This window comes from Hippocampus zosterae, chromosome 7 (assembly GCF_025434085.1).
Source record: "Hippocampus zosterae strain Florida chromosome 7, ASM2543408v3, whole genome shotgun sequence".
Classification (NCBI taxonomy): Eukaryota; Metazoa; Chordata; class Actinopteri; order Syngnathiformes; family Syngnathidae; genus Hippocampus; species Hippocampus zosterae.
The window spans coordinates 23,478,126-23,500,244 of record NC_067457.1 but is presented as its reverse complement, the minus strand read 5'-3'; the positions used below and the strand labels follow the sequence as shown (position 1 = coordinate 23,500,244).

The 22,119-nt window shown below is 43.9% G+C and overlaps 1 protein-coding gene across 4 annotated transcripts in view; it reads right to left on the bottom strand.

Annotated features, from left to right (window-relative positions):
• Positions 1-22,119, bottom strand: part of gabbr2 (gamma-aminobutyric acid (GABA) B receptor, 2) — a 91,234-nt gene that overhangs the window by 15,707 nt on the left and 53,408 nt on the right. For all 4 annotated transcript variants that reach the window (XR_007963156.1, XM_052070580.1, XM_052070577.1 and 1 more), the window contains 6 exons: positions 18,524-18,584; positions 17,199-17,279; positions 16,273-16,423; positions 16,035-16,167; positions 14,398-14,505; positions 11,404-11,526 (listed from right to left, as the gene is read on the bottom strand). Coding sequence is in view for 3 of the 4 variants with exons in the window: in XM_052070580.1 (XP_051926540.1) it covers positions 11,404-11,526; positions 14,398-14,505; positions 16,035-16,167; positions 16,273-16,423; positions 17,199-17,279; positions 18,524-18,584 (657 nt within the window). In the remaining variant the exon portion in view is untranslated. The remainder of the gene's footprint in view (positions 1-11,403; positions 11,527-14,397; positions 14,506-16,034; positions 16,168-16,272; positions 16,424-17,198; positions 17,280-18,523; positions 18,585-22,119) is intronic.

Here is a 22,119-nt window from a genome sequence, read left to right as displayed (position 1 = left end):
AGAGCCGACCCCCCCCCCCCCACCCTCTTCCTCTCTCTACCTCCTTCTCATCGATCCCTCGCAACCAATCAGTCTCACGCGGGCACATGAATCTCATTGTGCGAATGCGGCAGCAGATTTAATACGAGAGTGAATCGATAGCCGGGACATCACAAACCCTACCTGATTTGACTGTATTTATCCCAAATGATCTTGTCCATGCATGAAAAAAGGTCAATACTGTTGACTTGAAGGTTGGGATTTACATATAAATACAGCGGCCCATTCTTGACTGGTTTATTGTTGCAGATTACCGTAGACGCGTGTAATGGCCGTCGATGAGGATTGGTACAACCGGACACCTCACTGCAGTACTGCTGCAACAAGGTTATATATAGTCGAGCAGGACGAGCCTCCTGTCACACATATCCATGCACCACACGTCCATCCCAGAGGAGAAAGTGCAGGACATCAGGTCCCAAAACGAGATGTTTCCAATTAGAATCTTGTCTAATTTTCCTAGTTACGTATATCGATTATGGTACAATTACTTGGTGCAAATGTTGTTTTTTTTTCCTTGAAACTAACAGACGGTGTGAGCAGCTGGAATTACGCATAAACAAAACAGCCTGCACCACCATGTTAAATATCTCGTGTAGTGTCCGCGAGGGGAAAGGATGACTTTGTTTTCCTCTTTATTTCGGTTAGCTACTCTAATTCTGATGTGTCCAACACAAATGCAAGGAAGCACGATGGCGAATACAATGATAGGCATTACTGTCCCGCGTCGAACCATCATCGCTCCGTTGCACTCGTCTTGACCCGCACTCACTTTCAATTCTGCTTTCAACGGCCGCGCAATGCTCGTACGTCACATTTGCATCGCTGCACAAACACGGAGAACAGAAGCGGCCATTTGGCTTTCGGGCCAACACAAAATGGTTTGCAGAACGTCGGCAGAGGCGCTTGACAGATGGCTGTCAGCGTTGTCGTTGCGAGAGGGGCGTAGAGTGACACGCGGTGGACTTGCCGCTCCGGTAAACACACAAACGCTGTAATGTCGCTGTAATGACATGATCGAGATTGAACATTTTGACAACATTTCGATTGGGACCTGCTAGTCTTTTCAGGTGACTCATAATCAATGCAAGACATCACCTGATATAGTGGTACCTTGACTTTCTTGTAACGTGTAGATATTAAAGAAAAACGGCACTGTTTTTACAAAGAAAAGTTACAAATCATGTACAGAAATAAACACTGCAGCAACACATGTAGACAAGCAAAATAACAACCCCACAGGCATACATTCTTTATCGCCCGTGAAAAAAAGCCTACAAGTACTGCATCTTACTGAGTCACAGTAGTTGTGAAAGTCTTCTTCATGTATTCATGAATTTATACTTGATATACGGTACGACTGGTATCCAGTTCCAACTCACAATGCCACAGAGGGCAGGAGGAGCAAATGACAGACAAGTAGCACCTTACTGATGAACCCGACGACCCGAGTCAAGCAGCTGAGGCCTACATTACAAGGTCAAGCTTTTTCATTTTCAAATTGATAAACTTTGTTTTTAGAAAATCATTCACTCAGAATTTCATGGGCTGGCTGCAACACAAGAGACAAGATCTTTCAAGGACCACTTCCTCATCCCAATGCCAATTAAACTATTCTCACATGTGCTCCGAAATAACATTTTGTGATGTGACAGTAACAAATTCAAACTCTGACACTGCACTCTACTGCAGCTCAACCCAATAACGTTGTACCAGTATCCTACACGCAAATCATCTCATCTCAAATCGAGTATCACATCTGATGGGGTATCACAGAAGTAACCCCAATAATTAATGTGAACGGGTAACGCAAACGAGGCAACAGTTTGCCTACAGCACAGGAGAGAGCTGGGCCTCCGCGGTGTCAGCTCGGGTTTAATTACCCGACCTTTCGGTTGGCGCTGTCGGCGACGACCGATAATCAACGTCACTCTCCATGGCGTGATGATAATTCGCCACGACAACCCCCCTTCCTTTTCCACTCCTAGCACCGTCTCCCCGTCACACAGCGATCCCGCTTCAGCTGTCGCTTGCGTCCATCGATAAGCACAGTCGCCTTCTGCTACTCTGATTTACTTTCTTCTGGTTCCATCAAGCGGTTGCTACAATTTGACTTGAAAGGCTCGTGCACCTGGAACTGTAACATGGCCTTAAACATTACTACAGCTGCACATTATTCCACAGCGCACCTGGTTTGGAAATGTGACAGCAGCCTTAACCTTACAGAAAGTTGACTCTCAACCTTTCAGGAACTGGACCCCAACAAAACCTTACAGCACAGGTGTCAAAGTCCGGTCTTCGGGAGATGGAAAACATGCAGGACACTGGCACTCGAGGACCGGAATTCGACACCTGTGCCTGACAGGAACTGGACGCTGAATGTTACAGGAACTGGATGCTAAGTTTTACAGAAACTAGTCCCTAAACATTATTTATTTTTCAATAAACCATGCAGAAATGGTTAGCTAAACCGTACAAAAACAGGAACGTAAACCTAACCAAAATTGGACTCTAAACCTGACAGAAACAAGACCCTGATCCTTGTTTACCTGGACCCGACATTTTACTTCAACTGGACCTTAAAACTTACTCCAACTCGGCCATACACCTTGATTTAACGTCAAACCACATCCAGTTTGTTCAATTGCATTCTACGATCACACTGCTACGATGGCACCCTGATGCCTTTAACTGGAACAGGACCCGTTGTCCTCCACATTTGAACACCTAGTGTCCTCGCTTCACATTCTGTCCTTCTGTTCATCCACTCCTGTAACCTCTCCAGTCCTCCTTCATTCCCTTCCTCGTGCTCCTCATCTTTCGGCTTTCCGCCATCACCCGCGATGTGCCCAAGGCGACAGGTCTGGTGTGAAAGAACTCCACTTAACAGCCATGTATTTTGTATTTGGTCGCTCACACTGCTGAGGCGGCAGGCCTTGTTCAAGTGGCAGCCAAGTGCTCTCATCATCGCCATCATCGGGTGACCTTGGTGGCCCCGTCTATACCTCCCTGCTCACAGAAACTGGACTATGCTTGTTGCAAACACACCCTAATGTCTACTCCACAAGTGCTTAGTCCCACAGGTAAGGATTCCCACCGTTGGCATTTCCTCTATCCATCCGTCCAGCCGTCATCTTACTTTCCATCGGTCTCCCCTGGGCATCTCCGACCTTGCAGAGACACACTCCATCAGGGAGCAGACACATCCATCAGCATTGTGGTCCAGAACCGGAGGATTCCATTATGGCTCAGCAACTGACTCACTCGCCTTTCTATCAATTCCCACTGAATCACGACTGACTTACATTCATTTCAGAGAGACGTGCCACACCACTTGAACATCCCCTGACGAACGTAACTGTAAACTTGACAGTAACTAGATGCTACACCTTATGGTAATTTAATGATAATCCTTGACTAGACTCGTATTTGACTTGAACTGTTCCCCAATACCTGCTGCAACTAGGTCTAATACCTTGATTTAGCTGGAACCCACCCTTTACGACAATTTGCAACTTTGTGGCAACGAGCATACATGAACTGTAATCCATGCTGAAACCTGACCGAAGCCATGACTGGAACCGTACCCAACACGTATGTGCAAGTGGTTCTTAACCTTTATGAAACTGAACCCTAAAATTTCCCTGAACTGATTCCTAAACATAACATGACCGCAAACCTGCCCCTAGCTGGAACCGGTCCTAAAACCTTGCTGCCATACGACCTCAACCTGTGATGTAAATGAACCCCACACCTTGATTTAACTGGCCCCAAACATGAGGGTCACTGCAACCTAACCATGACTGTCACTGGAACCAAAATCGGATGTCAAAAATACAAATAAACCTTGCACCTTGATTGAACTGAACCCCAAACATGAATGTACCTGGAACCTAAATCCGACTGTAACCGCCAGACCTTATCCCTGATTATAATCGGACCTTAAACCTTGATGTAAACAAACACTATAACTTGATTGAACTGTACTTAACACTGTACTGTAACTGACTTGATAAGGTTGGGGAAACACTGGCCTCATAACATACCCCAAACAAACATTAGACCCGTGTTCCTCTAGACCACGTACCTTACATTAACAGAACCCGAAACCTTGTTGCAGTGGTTCGTTTCTGTCAAGGACACAGAAAAACGTAACGAGCATTTTGCCGCAGCCGAATATCAAATTGGAGAGAGACCATAAAAATCATTTATGTGCACCGGTCCACACAAAAGCACATTTGGCTTTCACTGCACACTGCTGTGCCTTTACAGTACACCGCATCATACAAGCCTCGACTACTGTGTAACTGCAGGGACTTGTCATACTGCTTTTCATTTGGAAGACTTCTAATTGGTCAATCAGCTGTTGCCTAGCAACAGCAGTCCAGGGGAGCAGCGGGAGAGGAGAAACGGGGGAAAAAAATGAGGAAAGTGCTGGCTCGAAGGTGACGGGTGGGTAATCTGCTGTTTTTGTGACCATTGGAACAAAAGACACCCCTGAGCTCTGAAAGAACGCAAATGCATAAAAGGAATCACCCCTTTCATTTTGAACAGACCCACTCGAATGGGCTCAGCCACGCAGAACCACGTGGTCCAATTTAGCCTGCTGGATTGTCAACAAACAAGCAAGCCTGGTCCTTGGAGTTCCTCCCCATGGTGATTCACTGATAACGCTTACACACTTGTCTTGCCCCGCCGACAAATAGCAGCACACGGCAAGCCAGCGTAAACATTCTCCAAAACGAAAGACTGTGTGTCCTCAAAGCCCAGGTGGCCTCCCCTGAAAGCCCAATAAGAAAACACAATAACTGGCCTAAAAGAGATTCCAATGCTCTGTATGCAACCCCGCTGCCTTTCCCCTCCTGTTCGATGACCAAAGAAAAACTACTGTCCGACTAGCAGATAGACATTCACTTTATTTTCACAAGAAATTACAAGAAATGTTGGCCTAATTAAACACCGGGAGTGGAAATATGAAAATTTTAGTATCGTGATACAATGAATATATGCGGGCTAGGAAAATACAAATTTCTTTGAGTAACGGATTTGCAGTATTTGATTATAAACACAAAAATGTTAATTGCACATGATGACAGTATTAATTGATATCTGGTGTTGCTGTATTGATACAGAGGGCTGATCATGATGTATTGTGATAAATTAGAATAGGATTTGATGGTACATGGCTTTCCTCCAATATTTCAGTCGTCTTGTGGTGTCGCATTACCGAAAACCTAAGCAAAATATCATGACAATATCATGTTCTGAGTAATGCAGCGATTTCCGCGCCTACTCGTTCCACTGCATAACTTTTTATTGTATTTACACATAGTACAAAATTACCGTGTAAAAAAAATAAATAAATCACAAAACAATAATAATGTTGAGATTGTGCCTGCAGGATTCCTGAAAAGAAGCGCAAAAAGAAGGCTCTGTTTGTGTGTGTGTGTGTGTCTCTCTCTCTCTCTCTCTCTCTTTCTCTCTCTGCTCTGTCGCTGATAAAAATCCACTACAGGAGCTGGCCTTGCTTGACACGCCGCTGGTTCGCGGGCGCTGAGAAGAATATCTGGCTCCACAAAACCTGCTTTTGGCGTAATCTTCTTAAGAGTCTACGCGAGCAAAGAAAAGTGGCGGCTTTCACTCAGCAGCTTGCAAGTTGAAGTGAGGACACTTTACCCCATCATCTTAATTACACTTTTTTCACCCCAGGTTAAGGAGTGTACGACTCATCAGTTTACACAAGTTGAAGGCTGCGGGAACAATCCTCAAGGGTTGTAGTTTGGCCTAAAAAAATTGGCGCAGCGGTACTTCTTGTACCTCGGTGTTATGGTCAACGTTAGGTTCACGTTTGAACAGAACAGAATTGTCCCTTGTACAATGAGAAACAGACATCAATCCATTTCCAATTAGGAGCATAATAAAGTCGATGCGTACGTGATTGAAACGTTATCTTTTATTCCTCTTTCCATCTCGTCTTCAAACCGCAGGAACCAGTTGCTTTGACAAGCAGCGGTGAAATCAATTGTAATTGCTCAGGCATACTGTGGAAGGCATGCACTGTTATTTCAGCACCGCCCCCCCCGAACACAGCAGGCAATCGCAGCCATCAACCAACATACAGCTCAGGCACATTCAAGAGACACGAGGTGACAGCCATTCACAAACAGCAGAAGAGGAGAAGTACCTAAAAACACTCAACTGATCAAGTTACAAAAAATGAAATAAGATAGTTGAGATAGATCGGAAAATTGATCTTTTTTTTGGTTGTTTTTTAGCGGAGGAAACTACAGCATGTGATGGCAGCACAGGTGGAGATGGACCACAGGGCACCTGAAGGCTGCTTCAAAATACCGTATAGGCCCGAATATAAGACGGCCCTGATTATAAGACGACCCCCTCTTTTTCAAGACTCAAGTTTGAAAAAAGTCTTTTTGAACACCAATAATTTGTTATACAGAAAATAATCATAGTAGATCTGAAACAAATGACAAATAATATATTTTAGAGAAAAAGCATATTATTTTTCCTCATTCAAATCTTAATGTCTCAACATTTTAAATATGTAAACTAAAGTGCAATCACATTCGTAAATGAATGGCTTCTGATTTTTGAAATATAAATTACACCATAACTTCTCCTCAGCTGCCGGTTAACCTGGCCGATCTTTGACTTTTCTCCAGATTGTCGCGACGTTTCTCCATTTTCTGTTATCTCTTCTATTATTTTCTTCTCTTTTCTTTCTTACCGCTATTTTTATTTTTATTCTTCGTGACAGGGGTTCTCTTTGGCCTCGGGAGTCAAGTTAAGGAATTGGCTTCAATGATATCTGCCGCCATCTAGTGTTGTGAATGGGTATAATGTCTAGACCCCGAATATAAGACGAAGCCCACTTTTTCTTGTCTTATTTCAATGCAAAAAACACCGCCTTATATTCGAGCCAATACGGTAATCTAGGAATGTCTCAAACAAAAGAGTGCCCAACCACACAAGCTGTGTGTCCATCATTCCCCGATGCAAGTTTGAACCCTTTCAGGGACAGCGGTTACGACAGCGGACAGTTCATCATGTTATCGGGTTACAGGGTGCACGAAAGGGTTCATGAACGGATGCTTTAATATGATATTAGTCATATTCTTATTGGAATTCTCAACTTAAAGTGTTTCCTGTAAAAGTGAGTCAGTCCATTGAATTTGAAGATTACATGCACATCATGGCGCGCGGTTAGCATGGCACCACCTGTGCCTCAATTTGAGCCAGGAAAAATGTTGAATAATGAAAGAGCTTTTGTGGCATTTCCAGTATCCAAGGAATATTCCCGAGCCTTCTCCCCTTACGCACTGAGCCCCCGTGAACACTTTCGCCATTCTTCCTGGCTGTCAAGACTCAGATTGAGTGCAAGGAAAAATGCTGTGAGGTCTCAGCACGCCGCCTGGCTTCCTGCCTCCCCCGGAGGTGGTCGATGAGAAAAGGCCTAGGTGGGTGGCGGTTATCCCTTAATGACCCAGTTAGCTTTGAAAAGGCATTGATCGGAGCGGCTGCTTTGTGTCCAGGCTAACAAAGCGAGCCTACGTTCGGCACCGCAGCCGAGGTCGCGCAAACGCTTCATGACGCACGAGACGAAGGAAACTTGCTCGCTACTTCTGACGGAACGTCTTTAGAGTCGCAGCCTCTGAGCGCAATTCAATTCGTTCACCCTACCTGAAGGTGCGCTACAGAGGAAGCCCTGTAAGTCAGCGGGACTCTGAGGTATTCTTCAACACAAAGTAAACATAATGAGATTTTTTGAAAGGGAAAAGCGGACTGGCTATGAGGCGGCATAAACTGGACAATTCCCCAAACTGCATTCACCTCAAGAACCAGTAACTCGTAAGTTCTTGTTACATTCCTGGAATTAGAGGTTCCTATCAGAACCCAGCTCCAAAAGCTCCTCGACCTCTGTGAAGTACAGTGAAACTCCTCTACAACGAAACCTACATGGGAGAAAATACCCCCTAGTGTGAAAACGTCTTGATGCATTTACACCATTCCCACTTTCCTGCCCCCCCATACAACGAAAAAAAAAACCCTGTTGCGTTGTACGAAATCTTTTTCTCTGCTCTTGCCTCACGACGAGAATCACTACAACGAAGTCTAATCCAACAGCGACCTCTACTGCGTCGTTCGGAAACGGCAACAGCAACCACCACACTGGTTTACACATGCGCAGTAGTCCAGGAAGTGTTTGTTATCGTTAGTTTCAGACGCAGCAAGAACGTTGCATTGCTAAAATGGCTACAAAATGGACCTTTGGATGTCAAGCAGCTAAGACAGGAAGAGCTCTGATGCTGGACAAGAGGGTAAAAGTGATGAAAGACGGGTAAAAGTAATGAAAGACGGAGGAAGCAAAATAAAAGACATTATCCAAGAAATTGATGTAAGCGAAAAGGAATGCTGTTTGTAAATTTCAAATGTGTATGGGTGTATGTGTGTTTACATCTGAGATCAAATTTGCTACAGTGAAAAGCCCCGTTGTGAAAAATTTCTTGCTGCAAACATGATTTCGTTGAAAAGGAGTTTCACTGTATAACACCCCTGTCAGAGACTAATACTGTGTCACATGTGCAATGTATGTGTCATGCAACTATTGCAACAGTTCCTCTTGCCACTTAATGATCATTTTGCACAATAGAAATCAACAGGATGACTTGGAAAAGTTGTCAAAAAAGGTCCACGTGTAATTATAATCTAACTCGCCGCTACTGACGGCAACGGCTACTCTCGTCAGTTATTCATACCACCACGCTGATCAATAGAAATCAACAGTAAAACTAAGACATAATAAGTAAGACATAATCCACAGTCCAAAAAAGAAAAAGACGACAGCATGCTGTCACGCACGACGCACGTGTCCTCTCATTAACGCGACGGCTCGTCTCGCCGGTGAGCAACACTCACCGTCGCCTTTGCGCAATAGAAATGCACAGAAGAGGGAGGGCACGTCGGGTTGGCGCGAGGTGCGGTGCGAGCTCGCCCTCGGTGTACCTGCGCGGCGATGATGTCAGCGTCTGCACTGCCGATAATAAGCACGGGTTCACCTTCAAACCGCCGGCGCGCGTCATTGAGCGCCTCATCATCGCTGCCGGCATCATCACCATCACCATAGTCATCTTGACTGCATGTGTGTTGCCATGCAAATGCTCATGGGGTAGGGGGTGGGAGACTTAAACCTGCTATTTTCTTCTGGCAGGATCAACAGTGTTACGGGTGTCAGAAACCGTGGCCGTTGCCGTGGCGACACGAGGATTGGGGAGGGGGCAACAAAAGGAAGGGTGGAGATGCTTGACTGCGGGATCCGACGGAATGCTAATGATTTTCTTCCTGACAGTTCGTCCTTCATTATGTAAGAGAGCCCACGGGAGGGGGAGGCGACGCACTGGTGGGCGCAAAAATAAATAAATAGATCCACGCATATGCAAGATACACACACACGCGCGCACACACACACACACAAGGTCACATGCTTGTCTACTTTGGTACACGTGCGTCCCATTCGGCATTCCCAGGATGTCTTGGGAAATCTCAGAGAAAAAAAAAAGAGGCAGGAATCCTCTTTTCTCTTTTTTTTAGCAGCTTGTTATTGTTCAATGGATTGTGTGGTACAGTGTCAAGGTTGCAGGATATCATGGTCCACGTTCATTCATTTTCTATTAGGGATGTAATGACAAACATCTGATACAATATTATCATATTATGGGGAAGTTGGCAACGTATAAAAAGCTCATGATACTACTATTTAAAAAAATATACAGTATATATAGCACAATACTTGTTTTTGTACATAAAAGCAGTGACAAAAAAAATGGGACTGGCCAGTCATTTTATTGTCAAGTGCTCAGCGGCGCAAAGCATCATGGTCTACGTAAAATAAACCCCGGAAGCTCATGTATATTATTCGACAGAAATGAAAACAAAGGACATTTACATTAAAAGAAATTTTATGAAGATGTAGTTTCAGTTAATTTTTGTTTTTTTTTTTCCAAAATCATTTAACGCTTAGTTTGAATTATTTCTCGAGCTAATATATTCACTTCGACTCAGAGTCTGAGAATGCTCGGTGAGGACGCACATATTGGCGAATAAATGCAACGCTGTGCTCGACCTTGCCGGCTTAAAGACATTAGTAAGCAGCGTCACAAAGGGAAATACATCTGGAGTCGCCCAAATGATTCAAGTGGAGCTCAAGAGGATGGTAACGGAGAATGTAAATTGGATATGGCGCGCAACAACGCCCCCGTTATTCCCACCCCTCCCCCCTTTGGGCCGAATCTCACTGGAAGGACGAAAATAAACCTCCTAGTGGACTTTATTTATCACTTCACAAGATTCCTCCTTTAACTGAAGGCGGACTAGTCCAAACAAACTGCCAGATAAGAGTCCCTCCATCCCGCCGCTGGGCGTTGGCAACAATCAACAAACAGGAAATAAGATGAAAAGAATTTGCTCAGGAAAAGCAGAAATGAAGTTTTTTGTGTAGAGGGTTGCAATAACCCCCCCGAAACCACCACCACCACCCCCTACGGTTGCTCATCATCTCAAGGCTCCAACCTCATCGACGTTCATGCTCCAAGTAAACACAAACCTCTCCGGTTGAGATATGTGGCAAAATATCAGAAAAAAAATGAGATCAGGAAAAACCCGCATTCCAACAGAGTCATGACGGCAGCCTAAAAATCGTTCAAGAAACAAGTAAGCAAACCAATTAATAGAGGCGATCCCTCCAATTTAGTTGGAATTTACACAAAAAGGCCTGACATGCATTTCGAGTTCAGTGAATGGAAAAAAAAAAGCGGACGGTTTACGATATAGTCCTGCTATCATTGCAGCATTTCTTACTAAAAATCTCTTTTTTACAGATACTACCAGTTTCTTACTACATTTTCACCCCACAATACTACTTACTGAAGCTAATTTATTTGGAAATATGAGTAAAAACAGCCTGCTATGACTGAAACAATTCTTGCTGAAATCTGATAGAAGTGCTGACTGATCACTGGCCAACCTGAGATTGCAAAGCTGCGTTAGCATTTTCGCTATTGGGCAGTCGAGCGTGAAACACGATCAAGTCACGAGTTCATTTTTATTCTGCACTTTTCCAGCTCGAGAAACAAGGCCAAGCGCACCAGTGCCAGGAGGCCTTGCCAACGTCTCACATCTAAGCTGGCAAATGTCGGGCGGCGGGGATCAACGTGGGAAGTTGTGGCAGCTCAAATCCCAAACCAAAAATAATCAACACAAAAAAAAAAAAAAGGCAGATGGTACCATAGCCTGAGGCTAGAATTTTGTTTTGCCAAAATGTAGAGATACAACATTGAAATGTGCACCGACCTCCAGGCTGTATTCTTCCACGGTCCGCTTCAGCGGGTCCACAATCTGCCAGCAAATCAGGATGCACAAGTCGATCAGCAGCATACCGCCAACGATGATCAATAATTTCTGGTCCTTTATGATCTGCATGGTTGGGAGAAGGGGGGGGGAGACAGCAGTCTTATGAGCGCCGCACTCAACAATCACGATTATTGTCCAACCGGAGACCCGCTGGTTCTCACAACCCTCTCATCAGCTGCTGATTAGCTGCAATTAACCACCGGCGAGGATGTCTCGAACGTTCCATGCAGCGGGAAACGCTAACGGCGACCCGTAAAATTCATCTCCCCTGAGATGTGAAGCAACGAACGTCAGATCACAACGCTCTTCTCTTTTATGATGTGAACTTTTGCCAGGATGAAAGCCGCGGCCCGTTTGTGATCTTTATTTATAATGCCGTTTGACGGTATGGAAGAGTCATTCAAAGGAAAGGTCAGGCAGCCCGTTGTGGTAATAACTCAATCTAGAAGGTTGACTAGTGGACTACCAGTGCTCCTTCATACCAGGTCAATGTGGCTGGAAAATGTCTCGGACATCCCACCGATCGGTCCTGTCCGGTTTAAGGCAGTACAGTTCAAGTTAAAAAGGGAAATCCTGATCTGGGGGGTGGTCAACCAGGTCTTGCGGGGAACAGATAGTAAGTGCTCGTGCCTGCACCATTTCCACGAGTTAGCATGTTTCGATGACTTCCCGACGTCACGGAAAGATGAAAATCCACTTTGACACCCACCATAGTGGTCAATCTGTCAAATCTCACTATATTGGTCCATGTTTATCCATAAAATACTTGCTGTTCAACATGGATAATACCTACATTTATTTGTTGCCAAAGCCCGCACTACTTTTGGCCCTAAAGAATGGTAGACGCCGCAACACATTGGCTACCAACATAAACTAGTGTTGTAGTTGTCTAGTAGCCTAAAACCTTCATTATGAAATAAGCCAGACAGTATTGCTTGCTGGAAAATGAGGTAGTTAAATACAGTGGTACCTCTAGTTATGAAATTAATTAATTGGTTACGGAAGAAATTTCTGAACTAGAACATTTTGTAAGTCGAGACGCGTTTTCCATGTAAATGGATGAATCCGTTCCAAGCCCCCCCCTCCACCCCCCACCCCCCAAAATTCAGACAGGAATGTTTTCTGAAGCATAAAAATGCATCCAAATATGTAACAAATACATGTTACAATTCGATCGTTGCACAATAAATGATAGTTGAGTATAATGTCAAAAACAAAGAATAAAGAATAAAAATTCTGGTCATTTAACTTTTAGCTGCGTCCTCATCGTTTTTTTTGCAATCTTTTGTTCATGTTCTCTCTCAGCAGTGGTTTTTGCCTGCCGTTTTGTAAAGAACTGATCCAAGGATGTTTGCTTTTGTCGGCTTTTAACAATCCTTCCAGAATGTCCAAGCCAAACATTGGCATCGTGAGTGATTGCCCGACTGGTGAACACTTATTCTGGGTGATTCACATTTACATAAAACGCCTTATTGCCCGAGGGGCGAATGACGAGGACGCTGCATAGAAACAGATCTATCTATTTATCGATCTACACAGATAGACACCTACGGTAGCAGTTCCTCTTAGCCAATGGGATGCCAGGATGATGCTCGGCAATAGCCAATGGCAGAGCAACTATAAGTGTGTTGCCTTCAGGAAACTTGGAGCTGCGAGTAGCAGTCCATACTGTAGTTTTACCTTTCATATCTTGAAATTTCTTTCATAAGAAAGGCAATATTTTCCTGTTGAGGCGTTTTGTAACTAGAAAATTTAATACATAGAGACGTTCATAAGTAGTAATGGGACGAAATGGGCCGAGGCTCGAGACGTTCGTAAGTAGAGGTACCACCAAACTGGGAAATATGCCAGAACATAGCAAGTACTTTCACTCTTGTCCAATTAAAAAATATGCAAAGTTTGACAAATCATCTTTGATTTTGTCTCCATCTAATCCCAAGAATCCAAGATCTCCGTTACAGTTTGTCGTGCCGGAAGCCAGTCTGGCAATCTTGTTTTTCGGCATTCCCGCGCTCCTCTGAGGACCAAGTCTACTTCCTTTTCCATATGTGTCACTTTATCTTCCGTTTGTTTTTGTTTTTCTCCATCTCGCCTCTTGGCCTTCTTCCTCCTTCCGACACTTCACCCCAAATCCTTTCAACTCTTTGATCCATCCCTCTCATCCTTGCAGGCCACCCACACTTGCTCCAGAAAGCCGGCGAGTGGGAGCGAGAGACAGGGCAAGAGGAAGAGGTGGCGGGAGGGGGTGGCTCTATAAATACCATCACCCAAAAAAAATACATTAAAAAAAAAGCCAGGAATGGCTACTACAGTCTCCATCTCTTTCATATAACTCGGCCAATTGACGTGATTGAATCTGACACTTCAAAAGCTTTGAACATCTCTCATTGAAGTTATTTCAAGATTATAAAGCACTCGATGGGTATAAACGCATGCACCCTTTGCACAAAAGTATTTGGACAGACCTGAATCCGTCAGATGTCGGACTCGACTCTTAAAAATCCCTTTTAAATGGGGCGTCTTCCCGATCTATTTGACCACTGATTCATTTCTGTGTAGTCCGAGATCGCTCCAAGTCTCCCGTATCACAATGATAGCGTTCACAAGTGTCCCGAATAAACTGTCGCATGCGATTGGGGTCAAGAGGCATCATTTCTCAGAGGATGACGAGATCAGACAAACCATCTGCCAGAGAGATCCTGGCACGCAGCTTGTGTAGTGACTCCCGTTGTTTTCGAAGGTAGTTGATGGGGCGTGACTGTCAAACTGTAATCCTTTGCCACGTAGAGAACAGATGCCGGGAGAAGTATTCCCTGAGACTCTATGTTTCAGCTACTTGTGCGACAGGAATGTTATTGGGTGTGCCCTAAATATTTCTGCCCACATGGTATATGTGCATTTCCACACGCAGAAACCCAAAACACTCTCCCATACCTTCTTCTTCATCTTCACATTCTTGAAGATTGCATGCACCCTCCACGTCTTGGCAAACATGGCGCCAAACGCCGTCGTGTAGCCGACGATGAGGATCCACGTTCGAACCTAACGGGCGACAAGAGAGGCACGTTGAAAGAAAAACTGGAGTTTGATATCCTCTCACATGCTAATGTGCCGATTAACTCATTCAGTACCGGCCAATTCTGGACCAAGTCTGAAAAGACGTTTAGAAACGTCTTTGGGGGTGAATGACTTAATACACATACTCTACTACAGACAGACAGTCAGATGGTCAAAGAAGCAAACAGTCGGCGAAATAACTTCACCTTTCTCTCTTGTTCTTGAGAAGACAGACTACGTCAAGTCTTATTTTATACCGACGTCCGATTATGACAAACACCCCAAAAACGGCAATCGGGGTATAATATTTAGTGACTTTTCCTCTGTGCCGCCTGGTGCTCGGGCCCCGTTTTATGTCTCTGACTACTATGAGTGTTTCCTTTGAAGATGCCAAAATAGCGCTCTAAAAATGAACCACCCCAAAAAAAAAAAAAGCTGTCAGGTTGCTTTCTTGTCTTATCTGGTAAGCACGGAGGCTGTCACACTCTTGAGAGTAATTCGTCCTAATAAGAAGAAACAAAACGCAGACCTTTGGCTCTGATTTGGCACCAGAGGATGCCGCTGATGTGCGTTTTAAAAACGCTGAGTTTGAAAATAACCTGACAAGGCCTGCTATCGTCGCAGCATGCAGACCACACACATCTACATACTTACCTACACTTTCACCACCCCACAAAGCATTTTGAGAACAAAGTCCAGCCGGCATTATTTTTTTGCTGGTGTCGCAAAACACTACTTTATCGCCCTAATCGCGACACTGTCATATTACCCGAGCGCGGAGGCCTAATATGCTGGCAAAAGATCCCCCCCAGCGGACCCAGCCGGTCTGTTTCCATTCATCACATTTCAGCTGTTTATCGTATCTAAATCTAACGCCATTAACGCCTACAATTTTGCGGCTGGTTTCAATTCCTTACCGGCTTAATTTCTGGGGCGGGGGGAGTGTAACGTATGTATTTGAGGCTACTTAGGCCTCTGCTTTAGATTGCATTCCAGTGATAAAAGACAATGCAATAATCCATTGAAAAATCTTAAATTCCCTTTTTTCTCGAGAAAATGAGAATAATAAATCATACTAATGAAACTTCTTAATGCCTACATTGATAGTTAACTTGCGTTTTTGTTTTTTTTTAAACACTGCTTCAATGTACATCCTCTGGATTTTAAATCAGTCGGTCAATCTCACTTTGAACAAAGGTTATTAATGAGATTTTCAATCTCTATTTTGACGTTTTGTTCAGTTCCTGACACCTTCGGAGAATTCAACCTGCCCTGGGTCAAACTGACCCAGCAGCAGTAAGGCTGTTCCTGAGTAACGAGCAATTTCAAGGGAGTTCAATGGAAGCAAGTAGCGTATTAAATGATTTCATCCATTTCAAGCAGAAGGAGAATTTTCCACAGAGACTGGAAGTCTGATAAAACAAACACGACCCAAGAAGTGAGAGTGAATCGTCTGCGGGAATATTTCTCACTTCTTCGATGACGATCATCATGTTTGTGGAGGAGCGACTGACCGTGCAGAGTGTCTGAAACTCCTTGTCGGACACAAAGCCGCCGTCCAGTCCGAAGAGGAAGATGGAGGCGTAGGAAAGCATGCCGCCCAAGATGATCAGATTGTTCATGTAGGGACTGGACATCTTGATCAATCTGCACGACAAGCGTCACTTTCAACATTTCGAGACGAGCCAACACAGAGAAACTGGCGATACCAAATCATTGCTTGCTTTTGTGTTATTCCCTCTCTGTGCTCACCTGTGGTTTCTATTCTTGATGTTGAAAAAGAGGAAAGCTCCTGCCATGAGCATGCCCAGGATGGTGATGGTGGACAGGATGCTGTAAAGCGGAACGTTGATGTGCCGTCGCTGCGAATGCACAAATGTCTGATCTTTGGGCGGCTCCACACCTTTTGACGGGAAGAAGAAGGAAGGGTTCAAATGAGTTTGGGAGAAAATGGCCAAGATGTGGTCCTCGCTCTGCTTGTTTATCCTCTCAACCCCCCGCCAACTAGCGACGTGGCTATTCCAGAGCCATTTCCTGTTTCCTCTGTGCGCATCATCTAAGCACGTCGGTCAAGCTATTGCGGTGGGAGCCTTCACTGTCTTATCTCCCACTCTATTCTACTCCGGCGGGTCCCAATCGATGGCGACGGAATCGTCTTACACATCTCTGTTTAGCGTGGAAACCGTCCAGCACTTTCTGGATGTGGTAGTGTGGGTAGGAAGGGGGAGGGGGGGACCATTAATAATGACGACACAAGCAGAAATTGTATTGTTTAGCGCAACCTGTTTTATGGTTTGGTAGTTACTAGGCTACTTTGTAATTGGTGGAAAACTCCTTCTCCGAAATCAGTCTTGTTCATTTTTCTGAAATTACAAAAATAAAATAAAGTTGAAGAAGGTCAGAAAATAAGAAAGAGTGATAAGCGTTTTTAGATCCCGGGCTACTTCTTGCTTTGTACTGGATAACATATAAGATGCTACAAAGGGATGGGTGGAGGAATTTATTCTTGGGAGTGAAGGGTAAACAAAAAAAAAAAAGAAAGAAATAAACCTAACGATTTAAATATTTTGTTTCTTCCTTGGAACATTTGGTCGCCCTCTAAAAAAGGTGGAATTCCGACTCGAGAGGGTTTATGTAATCATGTCACAGAGCGCCAATTTATTTTTTTTCCTCCATACCTTGGAAGCGGATGGAGTTATTGATGAGGTTCAACACGTCTGCAATGGCATTGTATTCTCCCACCTTCACTTCGTGGCCCTCTGTTTTCAAAAGAAAAAATACAACAACAACAACATTTATTAACATCCTATAAACTTTATGGCCTCAAATTACAGCCTTGAACAGAATACATCCAAAGCGCATTACTAATAGGACAAAACATCAATAACGCAAATCATAAAGCACTCGGCAACAGCTATCACTTAAGGATCGGAATATGCGCTTTAATATGTTTTTTAATATGCTTTCCCCTTTATGCCGTTTCAATTATGCGTTTATTTCACCTCAAGGAGAGCCAGCGGGCGATAAAGAGAAGATTGCGGCGAAGGAAGCAAGGGCGCTAAATGCTTCTCCAAGATTTGTGGGGGCAGGAGGGGGGTGGGGGGGGGGAGCAGCAATTCCACACAAACGGATCGGCGTGTTTTTATGGAACAACTTCCACTGACAAAGATCAGGCCACCAATTATATTTATAAAAAAATTAATTTAAAAAAAAGCGATTCTCTCTTGGGGATAAAAGGCACAATCCGCCTCTGCTTCTGTGCCTCATAAATTTGCATTGCAATCAATTTTGCATTGGATACGACAATACGAGAATAATGTCAAACTTTGATAGCTGATGTTCTTTTGGTTCAACTCTAATGTCAGTGAGTTTTGCAACATTTTGTCGAATTTTCTATGAAAGTATGCTGGAGTTCGGCTAAAACTAGGGCCCAACTGAAATTGATTTTATTTTTTAAGGCCAATGCCGATTCTGATATTTGGCAGGATACAACTCCAATAACCGATTGGTCAATGGTTTATTTAAAAAATATACATGGATGAGGAATAAAATGTATTTTGGGGCCCCACAAAAAACTATATAGAAATATATGAGTTATAACCAGGAGATTTGACATTTTACTTTGGTATTTGTTCAGCTTTCCAAAAAAAAAAAAAGGGAGATTTCTGCCTCTTTTAAACGAGCTAATATTGGCTGATTAATTCAGACGACTGATTAATTAGTCAGGCCCTGGTTTGAACAAAAACAAATAAAAATATCCTGTGGACAAAGGCTCCCTAAAACCCTATCTAATTTTGCGTGAAGCTTTTTCTCGAGCTTACTTGGTGCCGATCCAAGACCATCAAGCACAGCAGCTGGCTTTACAAAAATTGAGATTACCCTGGACAAGTGCCGCAACGAAGACAACATTCAGTTGAAGCTACGTCGAGAGCGTAATGAATCCTTTTTTTTTTTTTTTTTTTTTTTTTTTGCTTCTGACATGAGTAGTTGGTTGTGTTTGTACCTTGAAACTGGTTGAATTTAATAGTGCCCATCCGCTCACCATTTCGGAACATCACTTGGCCCTGGAAGAACAACAATCAACAAACTAGCGTAAGTCACACTGGTATTATGTTCAATAAACACCTTCTGCGCACTTGATGGTGCTGACAGCAGCTGGTTCCACAAAAACACCAGTTTCAAACCAAAAAGCTAAGAATCAAAAAGAACCGAGCTTTATGACACATCAAACTATTAGCAACAACAACAACAACAAAAAAGATATGAATAACAACGCATGCATTAGCACACGTATGGCACACTGGTGATACCACAACGCAATTTCTGGCTCCGCCCCTGACTTGACCCAAAATGACACTTTATGACATGATATTGCTACAGCTGCAACGCTGTTTAGGTCCAAACTACTTTCAAAAGTCAATTTCTTAATGTTAGTATTTGGCTAAAGAGAGCGTTTCCTCCATTTAAAAAAAAAAAAAAAGTGATTGAGGCGAGAGGGGAACAAGCACTTTTAAGCCGCAGCCCCGACGCAGTAGACAAAAGCAATTGCGCTTTGCGGCATTATCGTCTCATGTCGTCCAATCAATTTGGCCTCTGTGGCTTGATTTCGCCTCCCCCCCCCCTCGCTCTCTCTCTTGCAGTCTCCATCTTTGCCTTCCCTCCACCAATCCAGGAACACGTGTGACATCTTTGTTGCATGTATGTGTGTCTTTGTGTGTCAATTTAAACAATGACGAAATTTGGGACCCGACAATACGAAGCATCCCGTACATTTTGCCCATGGGCAGACATCCAGATGTGTATGTCCATTCGCCCGCAGACGCAATGTCAACATCCGTCCGTCCATTCACAACCAGATGATGCATATTTCTGCTTGCCCATTCACAAACAGAGGCTAAAAGTCTGTCGGTCCATTCAGAGTTCAGCTCATTAAACGGCACCTGCTGCGCAAACAGGGTCTTGCTCCATGACTCAGCAGTTACTCCTCTGCTGCTTCTTTCGCATCAGCGAAAAGAGCAGATGACTGAAACGGGGCGCCAGTACACCTCCGTTTGCCCCCCCCCCCCCCTCCCCTCCAACCTCTTCCAAGTCCACACGTACGCTCACGGTGCTCACAAAACTGAATCACACCTTGCTAATTACAGTAAAATGTTAATCAGACATACACGCTCACACCTTAGAAGAAATGTTTGCGGCCGTGCCTCAGTGACCGCAAATCAAAGAAAGCATGCGTATCATCTGAATCACAACCTTGCTGAACACCATCCTTCGCATCTCCCATAACCATATGACCCCCCCGCAACCCCCCCCCCCCCCCCCCCCCCGCCATATCTTCCACCAGTGGGTAATCATCCTGCGGTTACAGTGGGGGATGGGTGGGGTTGAGGTATCTCGGCTGCAGATCAATACTGCAGAGACTTCCGTGATGGAGTGGACACAAATGTGTTGTCATGGGATTGGAATGTGCATTGAGGGAAAAAAAGTGTAACATCACCAGAAGAAGAAAAAGGCTTCAAATAAAAAGCTGGAATTTGCAGTTTTTCGGGTTGTGTAACAGTGGATATTTTTATTTCTCTCTTTTTTTTTTGTGCAGTGGCATTAAAGTTGCATAGAGTGGTGGCAGCTGATTGCCTTCCCGTGTCTGCTGCCTTGTGCGTGAGCATGTTTGCGTGTGTGTGTCGGTCTAAGGCTTGTGCGTGCGGGGTAATCTTCCTTCATGAATACTTTTAAAACAACACCTATCATAGCATCATCAACATCAGTACAGTATATTGCTACTGCACATTTTTCATGTATTACAAATTTTTGCTTGACGTTTTGAGGGGTACAAAAAAAAAAAACTTGGTACCCTTATGTCGGGGTAGCAACCGCAAGTTGCTAGTCACTGACTAGCAACCTGACTGTGTTGTGTGAAAAGGATTCAGCAAAGTCAGTACTATATTCCATTATGCTTTTTTTTTTTAAACTTTAAGAGGATAGGCTGCGTCATGCTACGTACATTCTAACTAACTAAACCCGGTTTGGTCAGAACCTGCTTTCTGACAAAGTAATGTGTCACCTTCGAACTAACAGACCAGAAGGTAGCCTGCTATGAATCAATAACCAAGGATTGTCACCCGCTAACCAACAAAGCAGTAAAAACCTTGCGAAAAATCTTTCATCCATAACTGCTTCAGACAACAAAGTGTATGCAGGAAAGTGGTTAAGATTGCACGATTGTCTGTGTCTCATGTGTTGCCTTGTATTATTTTGTCTTTTTTGGGGGGAACTTGTCTTTTGATGGCGGCGCGGACACCCGCAGCGGCTCCTCTTGTTTTATGTTGAGAGGGAAGAAATGTCATCTGTGCTGTATGTTATATATACATACAGCACAGATGACGATAAAGTTGTATTCAATTCAATTCAAAAAAAGGAAGTAGCCTGATCACCATCAAAATTTTGTTGGCCAATAAAATGGACAACCCAGGAAGTTATTTAAATTAACAGACAAACTGGGACATAACCGACAAAGCGTGAAGTAGCTTGCTTGTTCATAAACCTGACAAACCACGAAGTAACCAGAAAAAAAAAAATACGCACCAAAGTAGGCTGCTAACTCCTAAACCAACCAAGTAACCAGAAAGCAGTCAGCTCAATATCAAACTAGAAAAACAAACCAAAGTGTGCTAACTAACGCATCATAAAGTAGCCTGCAATGCCACTCTTGGCAGCGTGACATCCTGCTGCCGCACAGGAGATATGGTATCCTCTTAACAACCCAAGAGTAAGTGAAAGTGCTCACATTCTCACATTCACACTCGCGCACACACACGCACACACACACACGACAGGATCAATGCTGAATGCGCTGGAGTGGGCATGCAGCAGCACTTTAGAGGGGCGAAGTAACCTTCTCTACAAACCATTTGCGCGAATGAAGACACACTGTCTGACTTTTTTTTTTTTAAGGCGTGTACACACATTCGACACAGATACAGATGATTTTAGAAGCTGTAAAAGACGGACTAACATTTTTGGGGGGGAAAAAAACCCCAGAAGGGAGTAGAGAACCTAAATTAAAACGAAAATTAGTATCTTGTGTATATTTGTGCCATTTCTAAAATGGCCACGCTAATGCCCTGCTCCATCGAAGCAAGGTTCCCACTCTTCCACTTGCTTTTTATTTATGTATGTATTTATACTGTCTGTCAAATTGGCCTGAAATGACCCAAAGTGATCACGTGATCATCATCGGAACTGATCGGAGCCGGCAGGAAAGCAGAGCGGGAACCAGGAAGGCATATAGCCCGACAGCAGTGTTTGAGGGGAAGGGTGCTAGGCGCATTTTACAACAAAACTATTAATTGGAAGGGTGGGGAAAATAACACAATTGAAGTGAACACCACAGGTTAATTTTTAACGATATTTATTGATTTTAGAAGATTTCCCTCAAAATTAAGGACAATTAAGAACATAATTTTACAACCTTTTTATGGATTCTTATGAACTTTAAGGACCCGTGGGAACCCTGTCTAAGGCCGCATATCAGCGGAGGAGTAGCTCGCGTTGATAGCCAACTGGCCTGACAGTAAACTATAGTGCGATGAAGATGACAGTAGT